The following is a 13839-nucleotide window of genomic DNA, read 5'->3' on the forward strand; positions in this document are numbered from 1 at the left end:
TACTACTGAAAGCAATCTACAGATTCAATGCAATCCCTATCAAATGACCCATGACATCTTTCACAGAACTAGAACAAATAATTGTAAAATTTGTATGGAACCACAAAAGACCCAGAATTGCCAAAGCAATCCTGAGGAAAAAGAAGAAAGCAGGAAGCATAACCTTCCCAGACTTCAGACATACTACAGAGCTACAGAAATCAAACCAGCATGGTATTGGCACAAAAACAGACAAATGGATCAATGGAACAGAATAGATAGCCCAGAAATAAATACACACAACTACTGTCAATTAATCTTCGATAAAAAAGTCAAAAATATATAATGTGAAAAAGACAGTCTCTTTAGTAAGTGCTGTTGGAAAAGTTGGACAGCCACATGTAAACTGATGAAGTTGAAGCACACACTACACAAAATAACCTCAAAATTGTTTAAAGACTTAAACATAAGACATGACATAATAAAACTCCTAGAAGAGATCACAGGCAAAACATTCTCTGACATAAATTGTACCAATGTTTTCTTAGGACAGTCTTCCAAGGCAATGGAAATAAAAACAAAAATAAACAAATGGGACCTTGTCAAACTTAGAAGCTTTTGCACAGCAAAGGAAACCATAAACAAAACGAAAAAACAACCTATGGAATGGCAGAAAATATTTGCAAATGATGTGATGCACAAGGGCTTAATTTCCAAAATATACAAACAGCTCATATAACTCAACAACAAAAAAACAAACAACCCAATCAAAAGATGGGCAGAAAACATAAATAGACATTTCTCTAAAGAATACATACGGATGGCCAATAGGCACATGGAAAGATGCTCAACATCATTCATTATTAGAGAAACGCAAATCAAAACGACAATGAGGTACCACCTCACACAGGTCAGAATGGCCATCATTAAAACTCTATAAAATAACAAATGTTGGAGAGGATGTGGAGGAAAGGGAACCCTCCTGCACCACTGGTGGGAATGTAAGTTGGTGCAGCTGCTATGGAAAACAGTATGGAGGTGCCTCAGAAAACTAAAAATAGAATTACCATATGAGTCAGCAATCCCACTCCTGGGCATATATCCAGACAAAACTAATCCAAAAAGATACATGTACCCCTGTGTTCATAGCAGCACTATTCACAATAGCCAGGACATGGAAACAGTCTTAATGTCCATCAACTGATGAATGGATAAAGAAGATGTGGTACATATATACAATGGAATACTACTCAGCCATATAAAAGAACAATGGTATTTGCAGCAACAAGAGATTATCATACTAAGTGAAGAAAGTCAGAAAGACAAATACCACATGATGTCACTTATATGTGGAGTCTAAAATATGACACAAAAGAACCTATGTACGAGACAGAAACAGACTCACACTCATAGAGAACAGACTTGTTTCCAAGGGGGAAGGGGGCGGGGAGGCATGGGGTGAGCAGATGTAAGCTATTATATATGGAATGGATAAACAACAAGGTCCTACTGTATAGCACAGAGAAGTATATATTCAGTATCCTATGATAAACCATAATGGAAAATAATATATAAAAACAAATGTATATATATGTACAGCCGAATCACTTTGCTGTGTAGCAGAAATTAACACAACATTGTAAATAAACTATTACCCTTCAATTAAAAAAAAAGTCAATACAATTCACCCTATCACTGGTCTAAAAACAAAACAGAAAACATCTTAGTTTAAGAGGCAATCAGCAAACTTCAATACCCGTTCATGATAAAAACTCTCAGAACCAGAAATAAAAGGGAATTTCCTCAACACAAGTGGGCTAGGATTGGCAGATTTTTTCTGTAAAAAGATAGTTAATATTTTAGGCTTTCTGGGACTTTCATCCAGACTGTCTCTGTCACAACTCTTCAACTCTGTGGTTTTAAGTGCAAAAGCAGCCACAGACAATGGGTAAACAAATGGTGGGGCTATGTTCCAATAAAACTTTATGTACAAAACAGGTGGCCAACAAGATTTGGCCCTCCCAGTTTCTCACACCTATTAAACTCCCAAAAAAGCTAGCAAACATCACACTTAGGGTGAAAGACTGAATTTCTCCAGCTAATAGCACTCACTGTAGACAAGGCCAAGAGTTAAAAACTCTATGGGGGTCCATACTTACAGAGATTCCTACACTTTTGTGAGTTTTTACCTCCAAGAGCCCTACCAGAACTTCTCACAGTGTCTACGTACTTCTAGCACGGGGAAGGGAAAAGCAGACATTTGAAAATACTGACAAGACCTGCACTCGAGTGGTTTTGGCAAAGCCTAATCGAAGTGGGTTTCACCAGGGCCTAACCAATGTGGAGGCAGGGAAATACCCAGCTGCAGCCCCCTCTAACCTTCCTATCCTACCTAAGAAGTGAAAAAAAACTGAGAATAACTGGTGAAGTTCACAGATGAGGTACATGCTCACTTCAAGACTGCCAGCTAATCACAGGACTACAGAACACTTCTCCTACCCAACCCCCAGCCTCATCACCATATCATTAAAGACCTATTTATCAGATTTGCTTTAACCCAGTATATCACACACATTAGGCTTCTGACAGAAAATTACAAGGCATACAAAAGGGATTAAAACACAGTTTGAAGAGTCAAAGCAAGCATCAGAACACGACTCTGATAGGGCAGGGATGTTGAGATTGTGAGGCTGGGAACTTAAGATCAGTACAATAAATATGATAACACCTCTAATGGAAAAAACAACGTCAAGAACAGATGGGTCATGTAAGCAGAGAGTTGGAAATTCTAAGAAAGAGTCAAAAAGAAATGTTAGAAATCAAAAGCAGGCATCTTATCCATTTAGTTAACCATCTTAGGTGGGATATATCTTCATGTTTTCAGCTCAATCACCCAACATATTTTCTTTCCAGGATCTAATGATATCACATTTTAGTTACCTTGTTTCACTGACTCGTATTACATGAAAGACAATGAAGTATTTTAAAAGCACAATTTTGTTATGCAGATGTGCCCACTAGTGACAACTGTAACAAACACTTTCTCATCAAACGCCAAAACCCTAGAGGCAGGAATCCCTGGTATTAATTGTGTACCTGTGTCCTGTTAAGTCTGTGACAGCACATAGGCTTTATTATTTTCATAATAAGTCCTAGAATTCTATCAAAAGCTGGTGTAGGTACTTATCCTTATAATCTGGTGGGAAATTGGAACCCATCAAGCTGCCCGAGGTAAAAGAGACATTTCCAACAGAAAGAACGGGAGTGAAAGCCGAAAAAGGGTGTAACGCTCCATCCCTTTGGTTGAGAACGGTCTTTTCTCATTGTTGCTACTTTGGTAAAGTTAATATAAAAGGTATAACTCCCTTCAGATTTAATTTATACTTTCTACCAAGGTCAAGCCACTAGTGCATATTATAGTAGTGTTCTTTGGCATTCTACCTCACAGCAAGTGTAACTACTTAGAGATATACTGAATTTAGATTACCAAGTCAAGCCAGCAAGATGGGAGACCCTCAGGGGAAATACTATCTCTGGATTTCCTAAATACCCACAGTTCCTTTAATTTTCATGATCACTAAGGTACTTGCTTGTTGATTGGGGGTGGGGGAGGGGTGTGGATGGGAGGCACTGAGTTTACCTGGGCGTACTGTTCCAAAACTGTGGCTGCGTCGCCGTGCTTCCTCTGCTCAGCTAGCTTTCCTGCAAAGACAGTAAGCATCTGAGCACAGTCGGCTTACTAAGAACGGTATTCCCAAAACTCAAGTTGAAACGGTTTCAGGTGGTACTATTTAAATCAAAATGGTCCCCTACAAATTGGAGATTGAGCTCTACAGAGTATACATTCAAAGTGAACTGCTTTAAAATAGCATTTTCAAAAGTGTTCTCCCAGACTGCTCGAAGGATCATAAAAGGCAGGACCAAGAAACCATTCTCAGGTCAAGTACGTTTGTGAAGCACTGGGTAAGGTAGAGTTAAGCATTCTTTTGCTGAAATGCTTCATTAATATGTCTTTATTGTGTATCAAACTATATACTTTATGAATTTCTATGAGAGAGAGAGGCAGGAATACCATGGGGTCCTATCTTAAATGGCAGTTACAATCAAAATTTAGCATGGGATGTGAAAATCACATATAGTCAAAATCAGTCATGAAAAATACAAAGGCACACGTGGGAAACTGACCTAGCGTCTCGCACTAATCCATTTCTTCCTCTAATAGGAAGAGGCTGCTGTTTCTTTGGTTGCGCACTAGATGGGGGTAGTTGGCTTATGTCAGGGGTCTTGCAGTATCTTCAGATCTGAGACTCATTCTCAGCCCAGTTGAGATAATTACACTATGAGAGGCACACAGAACCCAGAGTTAACTAAGGGCCTGGCAGAGTCACGTCTCCCATTTCATGCTAACTCCAGGGCATATTATCACTGTCAAAACCAGGAAGAGTCATCTCCACTGTTTCAATAGCTATCTTTTCTTCCTTTTGGTGACTTGTGTAAACTAAGTTAAATGTACACATGAAGTGACTCCACCCTGTAACATTTCTCAAAAATCTTTGAGCACTGTCTTCTCCACCTTTTTCTGCTAAGCATCTGGGAGAACTAGGTGCACTCCATTATAAGGCATGACACACAGCAAGCTAAGAGTTGAAAAGAATGTAAGAGAAGATAACAGACACCAAGAACAGAACTAGAATATTTAAACTACAAATAACAAGTTTCTAGAGCAGAAGTATCAACGGAGCCAGAATGAAGAGTTAATAAGACTCAAATAAGGACTTCTTGGTACCTGTAAAAAGAGTTCAGCTTGGAAATTGAAAGGGCTTATAGAAGAGTCCACAGATACAATAACCAGAAAATGCCAGAAACAGAAAAGTGATAATCTCACACATTTTTATAATCCCAAAGGAAAAAAAAACAATGTGAAATTACTCAAGAGAATATATATGTACATTTAACAGGATGTAGTTTGGATTTTTTTTCAGGACTGCTTTTTATGGGGATATCATAACAATATTTACAAGACTCTTGAAAAGGTGGGGGGAAAATATACCAGCCACTCACTCACTTCAAGCATGGCTGAGAGGGCCAGAGCCGCACCCGTCACTTCTCCCAGGCACTCTGGGAATGCCACTCCACTCTAAGAAATCAGACTGGAATAACCTCACCTCCAGTTCAGGCAATCCCTAGATCCTGACACAGCTAAACTGCCTTTGCTTTCACATTGCTTATACATTTGGCTTCATTTCTGAAAATTGCTATTATGGTTTCCAATGATCTATTGGCTATATTTGAACAGTCCCACCTAGAAATTCATCTTTACATTCTCGCAGGGCACATTGCTACCCAGCTACACTGTACCCGGTGTCCTGTAAAGTGTGAGTTTGGTGAATGAGGTAGAGAAAAGTGTTAGCTAGATCATTTCCAACTTTGAGTGTTCTCTCACGATTCTAGCTTTTCCCCTTCCTGAGGACTGGAATACAGATGTGGAGAAAATCCACCTTCAACTCTCTGCCTAAGAGATGGCAGATCCACACCATGGGAGGACTTGTCAGTGCCATGAGAGAGACAAGTAAACTGCTTTCTTTATTGTGCCATTGTATTTGGGGAGCTCTCGTAGCAGTTAAACTTTTACTCTACCTAATAAGCCACTCCAAATTAACCTTTACCCATGCACATGACAGTGCACCAAGGTGTGCTCCCACCTGACACATGTCTGCAAAACTGCCAAACAAAACCACAGAGACACAAAGCCATTAGAGAAGTTATCTGGGAGAACCTAATGGCGTGTTTACCTGCCAGAGTTCTGCCCAGGCCAGCCAGCTGGTCTTTGGTCAAGTGAAGCTGGGCTGCCACACAGAGAGCTTGCTGCCAACTGCCACAAGCCAGAAAGGCGCTGAGAGCTTTCTCGTGGGCACCAGCACGGGCAAACACGAGCCCTGCTGGCTCACAGAGGTGCTCCTGCAGCAGGTGTTCCCCGTAAGCAATGCTGATGTCCTGGGACAGGAGGAGACAAAGGGTTGGTGAGGACAGGTGATAACTGTTTTTTTAAATCTCCAAGGTAGGCTGCCTCTGTCATTATACTTGAAACTCCCTGGAATGACTTAGAAAAACCCTGTGGATGACCAGTGAATTCAATTTTTCTTCCACTCAGAACCTTACTGAGGATGTGCCATGTATTCATCCAACAAATAATTACTGAGTGCTGTTCAGGGCAGCGGGAGTAACAGAGCAAAGCAAAAAATAAAGCCAAACAAAGCAGAAACAAACAAACAGAAAAAATAAGCAGTAACAAGAACCACTCCCAAGTTCCTGCTCTTGTGGTGAAAGAGTACGGACTTATAAACACACTGTGGTCGACAGCATAATGGCAGATAGTGGTAAAGGGATAGAGCGATGGAAGTGCTGTTTCAGAGGGCTGTGAGGATTAGAAGCCATGTGAAGAGTTACGGGACAGTATTCCACGCCAAGAGCACACAAAGCACCATGGCCATTGGGCAGGAATGGGTATGGAAGGCACAGGAAAGAATAACAAAAAGGCTGGTATGACTGAAGCACAGAGGGCACAGGGGACGAACAGATAAGGCAAATGAGAGCAAAGAGGCAGGCTTTGGCCAAATTCTGTATTCCCCAGGCTCAGTATGAGGCAGGGAATCAGAGGGACATAATACGGGGTCCCTGCCCTTAAGGAAACCCACAGCCTGGTGGGGCAAAAAATCAGTAGATAGCAGATTGATAAATGCCCTTCCCAAGTTTAGAACAAGGTGCTCTGGGAGCTCAGTGTTTGGCACCTCAGCCAGGAACGGCTTTCTGGCAGAGGAGACCCGAGAGTTTAGAAGGACAGGAGGGCTAAAGGAAGTGGAGGAAGAGGGCTGCCAGAGGCAGCTGATGCTAAAGAAGCAGGCAGGGGCCAGATGACAGAAAGACGTGTACAATTTGTGGACAAACTGAAAATGGTGGTGATGATGGCACGGGCTCCATATCCCAGGTTGGCCACCTCACGTCCCAGGTCCTGAGGCAAGGTGGTTCCTCATTTGAAAATTGTGCACAACACCTACCATGTTGTTGTAAGAATTATAATACATGTAGCTGATAAGCAAAGTACTGCATATGAGAAAAGCTAAACAGATGTTTGTTCAAACAAGCGAACCAAACTTTATGCAGAAATACATGGGAAAGATCAGCACTATTCAGGATGATCGTGAGTTTGGGCTGGACGAGGGGCAGGATGGAAACTGCCATGGTATTCCCGAGGAGGATCCAGAGACAACACCTAGGTTTCTTGCCTGGGCAAGTTCTTCAGAAGAGGAACAGGTCAGGGCCTTTCTCCCAGATAAGAAGTTCAAGATGAGGCTAATTAGTTTGAAGATAAACCTTGAAACCAAGGACAGTGTCAGGGGCTCAGGAGCCTCATCCTTCTCCAACTACAGCACAAAGCAAAATCAGGAGAGCCTCATTTCACATGCTACACACCTTGTACTGCTGCGAGTTTGGTGGATATAACTTCAGAGCTTCGTTATACAAGTTTTTATCTTTTATTAAGTTCAAGCATTCTGGGAAGTACTCCGGTCCTACAGGAATAAGATTCATACACACACAAGCTTGAGACTTGGGAAGCATAATGGATTTCATTTCTACCAATGGTCCCTACATAAAATCAACAAGGGACCTTTTTAAGACCCGCATAATTAGAGTATCTGGAGAACGGGAATGCAGGAGTGTGAGCTTTAATGAGCACCACTGCAGATTCTGAGGTATGAGAAGCGCCAGTTGCAATCAGAGTTCTACTTAAAAGGAATTTTACACCACCCCTGATGAATGACCATCCAGCCCAGTGTTTGCTCAGCCTCCTTAGTAAGAACCATCTGGGGAGCTTATTAACCATACACACGCCTGAGTCCCGTCCCAGCCCAGCTGAACCAGATCCTCCAAGGAAGCCAGAAGTTGAATGCTTAACAAGCACCCCAGGTGACTCTTCCTTGTCCCCGTCTCAGCCCTTAGGAAAGAGTCATAACTGCTGAAGCGTGAGGCTCCACTACTGGTCAGGGATGGGGTGAAGCACAACACCCGGCATCGTGTTGCTTCGACTCCATATCACTGCCAATCAAAACTGTGTCAGGGCACTGCCAGTAGGCATGGCCACTCAGACAGGCTGGGTTTCCTTCAGGTGTCTGCAAACACCAGGAGAAGAGTGAATTATCAACCAATTTTGATTTTAAGACACTGAAGTGAATTTCGAGGATGATCACTTTTGACTCAGAAGCATCTGCTCTATCTTCTTAGCTATGGAGCTCCTCCCGTTCATTCAAAGACATTTGCTTTACCCTCAGCTTTTCAAAACATATGATAAAAATAAGGTGCGCGTACGTAATTGTTAACGTTTTCAGGTGTGGAAATTGAAATCCGTCTGTCTAAACTAACATTTGATTGCAATTTATACCCTCCCTAGTTCCAAAGAATATTTGAAGCAGAAATAAACATACTAACCCTCACACTTACCACATTTGCTGAGGTGGCCAATGGCTTTTTCATACCGTTTCAAATATTTGTCTATAGTGAACCGCTGATAATTCGTTTCCATTTTCTTAAGTGTATTTAGAAATGGAAGGTATTCTTTGGGATCCTAAAAGTTAAAAAAAAATTTTTTTTAAAGGACAATTTTATTGCTCGTGATTATATTACTTATAAAAATAAACATATAATAATTATAGCAATGAAACGAAAGCTACATCATTTTAAAAATATGTAGTGTATTCATATATTAATTATATATAAAACCAAACTACATAAAACCACTTTTGGTAAAAATGCCTTAACATATGGGCATATTGTCCAGGTTCCCAATTTGCACTGGTAAAAGAAGCTACATGATAGAACTGGACTGGAATATGAATCATTTGTTATATTTCCTTTATAAGAGAAGAATTTGTTCACACTTAATGCCTATAAGCTTAAAAATAACCCAGTAATTTTATTTCAATTGCTCAACCTAGCAATCAAAACACTTTGGTAAGCCCAGAACAGCGACAGATAATGAGCTTGGAAGTATGGGTCCTGGAGACTAACAGTTCTGCCTCGAGGCCTGTCCTCACAGCCTTAACATCAGACCAAACACTGCAGTTTCAGGAGCACTGTTTCATACTACCATGTTCGCATAAACAAAAATGAGAAGTATGTCTAAGCAGTAACTCCACATACCTTCTGTGACTTCTCAGCTACCATGAGGACCAAATCAAAGTTATAGGTCCCAAGAGAATGATCATATAATTCATTAACATCTACAAGAAGCAGCAAATACTTCAGGGCCTCTTCAGCATTCACAGCATCAGGAACAGGTGCAGCACTTCCTATCAGTGTGTAAGAAAACAAAACAGAACAAAACCATTTGGGGAAAAAACCCACACACCTAGCAACATAACCAAAAAGACAAAGTAATACGTTTTCCTGGCAGAACTGGACACCAGATGAATATATTCTTTTGACTCTTTTTTTTTTTTTTTTTTTGCAGTGCACGGGCCTCTCACTGCTGTGGCCTCTCCCGTTGCGGAGCACAGGCTCCAGACGCGCAGGCTCAGCGGCCATGGCTCACGGGCCCAGCCCCTCCACGGCATGTGGGATCTTCCCAGACTGGGGCACGAACCCGTGTCCCCTGCATCGGCAGGCGGACTCTCAACCACTGCGCCACCAGGGAAGCCCTGACTCTTGTACAAGCTTTATAGGGCAGCATTCAAAGAAATGGACCCAGGTCTTAAAATGGAGACGAAAAAGCCACACGCCAAATCAGTAATGTGACCCTGGTCCTGGTCAGTGTGATCTCCAGAAGACCGAAGACCCGATGTCAGTTGAGGCCCCGATACACACACTCTGTCAACATGTCTCTACCTTGAAGCTCGTGTACCTTCTGCAGCACAATTTCCAGTTCTGGGGTTGTTTTTTTCACGTGAGAGGTGAGTATTGATAGGCAGTACCTGAAGTAATAAGTGAAGTACACCAGAATAAGGAAGGTGAGCAAGCTGAAGAGAAACAACTACACACTTCTGTTACTCAAAAGATGCCACCTAACGACAGCACACGTACTTGTGAGGATTTATGTTCTCCATGGCTGCTCTCATAGCATCGCAGATAAGGTCTACTTTTTTCCCATCAGGATCGCTGGACAGCTGGACAGTGCTGGTAACTGGTGGAGGGTACATGGTTTTTGTAACATCTTCTTCCCTGCAAACAAGCGTGTATTACAAGGTCACTAACTGAACATATGTCCCAGCTATCAAACTACTAACATATATGTTGGAGTGCCGATGAGGTAATAAATAAAAAATGGCTTTTGGAAGACAGTTTAATTCTAAAAATATTCATATATGGTGAAAAATGGAAAAACTTGCTGAGAAAATGGAAACATGTCCACAGAAGACTTGTATGTTAATGTATACAGATGTTACATTCATAGAGCCCCAAACTGGGTACAGTCCAGGTGTCCACCCACAGGAGAATGAAGAAATAAACTGCAGTATGTTTACACTACGGCATACTACTCAGCAATAAAAAAGAATAAACTAGTGATACATGCAAAAACATGGATGAATCTCAAGATAGTATACTATATGATTCATTTATATAAAGTTCTTGAACAGGCAAAACTGATCTACAGCGAAAAACTCAAAAAAGCAGTTGCCAAGAGGGTGGGGACAAAGAACAAATGAGAAGGGATTTGGGGGAACCTTCTGAGATGAAAGAAATGTCCTCTATCTTGATAGGGGTCAAGATTACATGGAAGTATACCTTTGTCAAAACTCAGTGAATGGTACACTTATAATCTGTGCATTTCATTATATATAAATTTGACATGCAGGGGGACCCCGTACACAAAGAATATGCTCTAGTTAATGTTATGCAAGGTGAGGTACTGACAGGTAAAGTGGACTGATGCCTATAATTACCTCGAAATTTGTCTAAAGTAAAGATGAAGGGTGGGGACTTCCCTGGTGGCGCAGTGGTTAAAAGTCCGCCTGCTAATGCAGGGGACACAGGTTCGAGCCCTGGTCTGGGAAGATCCCACATGCCACGGAGCAACTAAGCCTGTGCGCCACAACTACTGAGCCTGTGCTCTCTAGCCCGTGAGCCACAACTACTGAGCCCACATGCTGCAACTACTGAAGCCTGTGTGCCTAGAGCCTGTGCTCTGCAACAAGAAAAGCCACCGCAATGAGAAGCCTGCACACCACAACAAAGAGTAGCCCCTGCTCACCACAACTAGAGAAAGCCTGCACGCAGCAACGAAGACCCAATGCAGCCAAAAATAAATTAATTTTTTTTAAAAGTGCATTAGGAAAAAAAAATGAATGGTGGATGGACAGATGGGAAATAGTGATAAGGCAAATACAGGAACTGTAGAATCTAGGTGCTGGTACAGGATGCTCACTGGACAATTTTCTCAACTTTTCTACATGTTTAAAATTTTTCATTAAAAAGTTAGAAAAAATAAAAAAAATAGAAAGTTAGAAAAAAGTCACTGCAGAGGAAGACACCATTTATTTCAATTAATAGTTTTTTATGTACACCTAAAATTAAAGTCAAATAATAATTCTAAATGACATCTTTTAAAGTCTTAGTTTTAAAAAGGGAAAAGACTGAAAATCCAGTACATGCGGCATCTAAGAGTTAGAGATTAAAAAAAATATATTGAAAAGTAATTTTTCTCCTCTATTTATCTGTCTGATTTCCTTAACCAGAAGAGAGAAAATTATGCATGCGATACTCATGAATTATTCAAAATACTTACTTCAATTCTGTGAAAAACAGATTAATATGATTTACAGAATCTATCTGTCTTATGAAGGTTTCCACATTTTCAAGAAACACCTACCCAAGAAAAAAATAAAAAAAGGACAAAACATTTTAGTTCAGATCATCTTAGTTCAAGTCTAAGGTAAGCTATGATAAATATCAGATTTAGAATGTTACCTTAGGGTTATGATCATGAATCAGATTGAGATTAATTCTCAGTTTTCTCATGCATTCAAATGCTTCTTTAAACATTAGTCTGTGAAGAGACAGAAAATGAACAGAGAGGGCATTTCACAAAAAGTAAGCTCCCTGGACTCAGCATATTTTCATAATGATATAAACCAGTTAAAATTAAGACTATAGCCCAACTACTACTGGATTTCTACTCTGAAATCATAGAATGAAAAAAATCAGGTACCAGATTCATTTACCTTCCTAAAAGGTGTGATTTAGTCATCATGGCTGGTTGAGGACTATATCCACACACACGCACACAAAATCATTACGGAACTTAGAGCTACTTTCTTTTTTAACAAAATGTTAGTAAACATTTTCCAATATAAAGTTTCCCCCAAATTCAGAGATTCAGATAATGGATCATTTCCTTCACGACAGTGGCTCAGGCATTTTTGGGTCATAGGCCTTTTTATAAGTCTGCTGAAAGCCTTAGGCCTTCTGCCCAGACAAATACACACAGACACAGGATGGTACAAAAATTCCCTGGGTTCACAGGCCATCTAAAGCCTATATCGTTCCCCTTAGGCTAGGAAGCCCTGTTTCGTACACTGAGCCTCATGATTCCTTCTGCTAGGAATGTTTATTACACCATACGATATAAGAATCAAAGTGTGAAGAAAAGAGAGCCTCTGAGAATCTGATTGAAGATATATGTAATGAAAGATTTGAAGACTTTTAAGTTTTAAAAATCTTAATGGAATACTTGCTGTCTTCACACGTAAGTCATAACAATAAGCTAACTAATCATATACATGGTACTTACTTGTCCAACCACTTCCGAATTTGAGCTAAAACCAGGGCTCGATGATGAACAACTTCTAAGTTTCCCCTTGGCATCTTAAAATAAATAAATCAAATCGATAACTTTTTTAACTAAATAGAAAAAAATTAAATACCCAGGATATACAACTTTACCTAACTCTTCTTAGAGAACTAACACAACACTGTAAAATGAGCATAGCTTTGGCAAAATTTAGTTGTGCTCAAAACTTATTTTGACTTTTAAAAGAAGTCTCCCTCTTAGCCTTACTGGGCAGAGCCTGTATTAACACTCCTTTGTATAAAGCTAACAGAGAACATAGCAAGGAAAGGCTTATAATAAATTAACACAAATGATAAAACAGCTTAAAATATAATCCACAAGAATTCTGTTTGCTATTTACTGTCAAATGACTATCAGAAACATAGCCTGAAAAATCAGCTTACCTGTAATATAAGCTTTGTGTCCTGGGGCACAACAGTGACAATGCGTGAACCCCTCTCCACCTTCCGCAGAGATTCCCCATTAGACACATGGCTGCTGCTCAGACCTGCCTGTAATGCTAAAGACACCGTAGGCTAAGCCTTAAGAATCACTGTCAGGACAAGCCACTCTCCACTAACTGCAGCTGAAACTGCATGTTATCCAAAGTAGAAAGAAGCAATTAACAACTAAGCCGCACTGCTCTCTTACTCAGCCTCAAGACCATTAGCCCCTCTGATAAACAATCTTATACCAGAATTTTGTGCTCTCTCACAGAGCCCTCATGCACATGCCCATACACAACGTCTCAACTGATATGGAAAACACAGGGAGGACTGGGCACCTTCTCTCTGTCTTAGTGTACTGATAAAGCTACGATCGTATCAGTGAAAGATTCCCTGTTTCCAAGTTATCAATAGAAGCAAAGAAAATAAGTGGGCTTTTTTTCCATAAGAAAATTGTGTGCATGCGCACACAAACACGCTGGGTGGGGGGACGTGGAACACAGAAAAAAATGCAGCCGATTTCCTATGAGCCATGAGATGGAGTCCTTCAGATATACAATGGAGGGTTGCCACAGTGAGAAAAGGAAGATTACA

The 13839-nt window shown here is 40.6% G+C and overlaps 1 protein-coding gene across 1 annotated transcript in view; it reads right to left on the minus strand.

The window, feature by feature from the left end:
• Positions 1-13839, minus strand: part of ELP1 (elongator acetyltransferase complex subunit 1) — a 66230-nt gene that overhangs the window by 22545 nt on the left and 29846 nt on the right. The window contains exons 19-29 of the mRNA XM_030859089.3: positions 13204-13319; positions 12761-12834; positions 11938-12016; positions 11756-11835; positions 10054-10191; positions 9859-9944; positions 9175-9323; positions 8476-8599; positions 7450-7547; positions 5772-5973; positions 3620-3681 (exon numbers count right to left, since the gene is read on the minus strand). Of these exons, the coding sequence (XP_030714949.2) occupies positions 3620-3681; positions 5772-5973; positions 7450-7547; positions 8476-8599; positions 9175-9323; positions 9859-9944; positions 10054-10191; positions 11756-11835; positions 11938-12016; positions 12761-12834; positions 13204-13319 (1208 nt within the window). The remainder of the gene's footprint in view (positions 1-3619; positions 3682-5771; positions 5974-7449; positions 7548-8475; positions 8600-9174; positions 9324-9858; positions 9945-10053; positions 10192-11755; positions 11836-11937; positions 12017-12760; positions 12835-13203; positions 13320-13839) is intronic.

This window comes from Globicephala melas, chromosome 6, assembly GCF_963455315.2.
Source record: "Globicephala melas chromosome 6, mGloMel1.2, whole genome shotgun sequence".
Classification (NCBI taxonomy): domain Eukaryota; kingdom Metazoa; phylum Chordata; class Mammalia; order Artiodactyla; family Delphinidae; genus Globicephala; species Globicephala melas.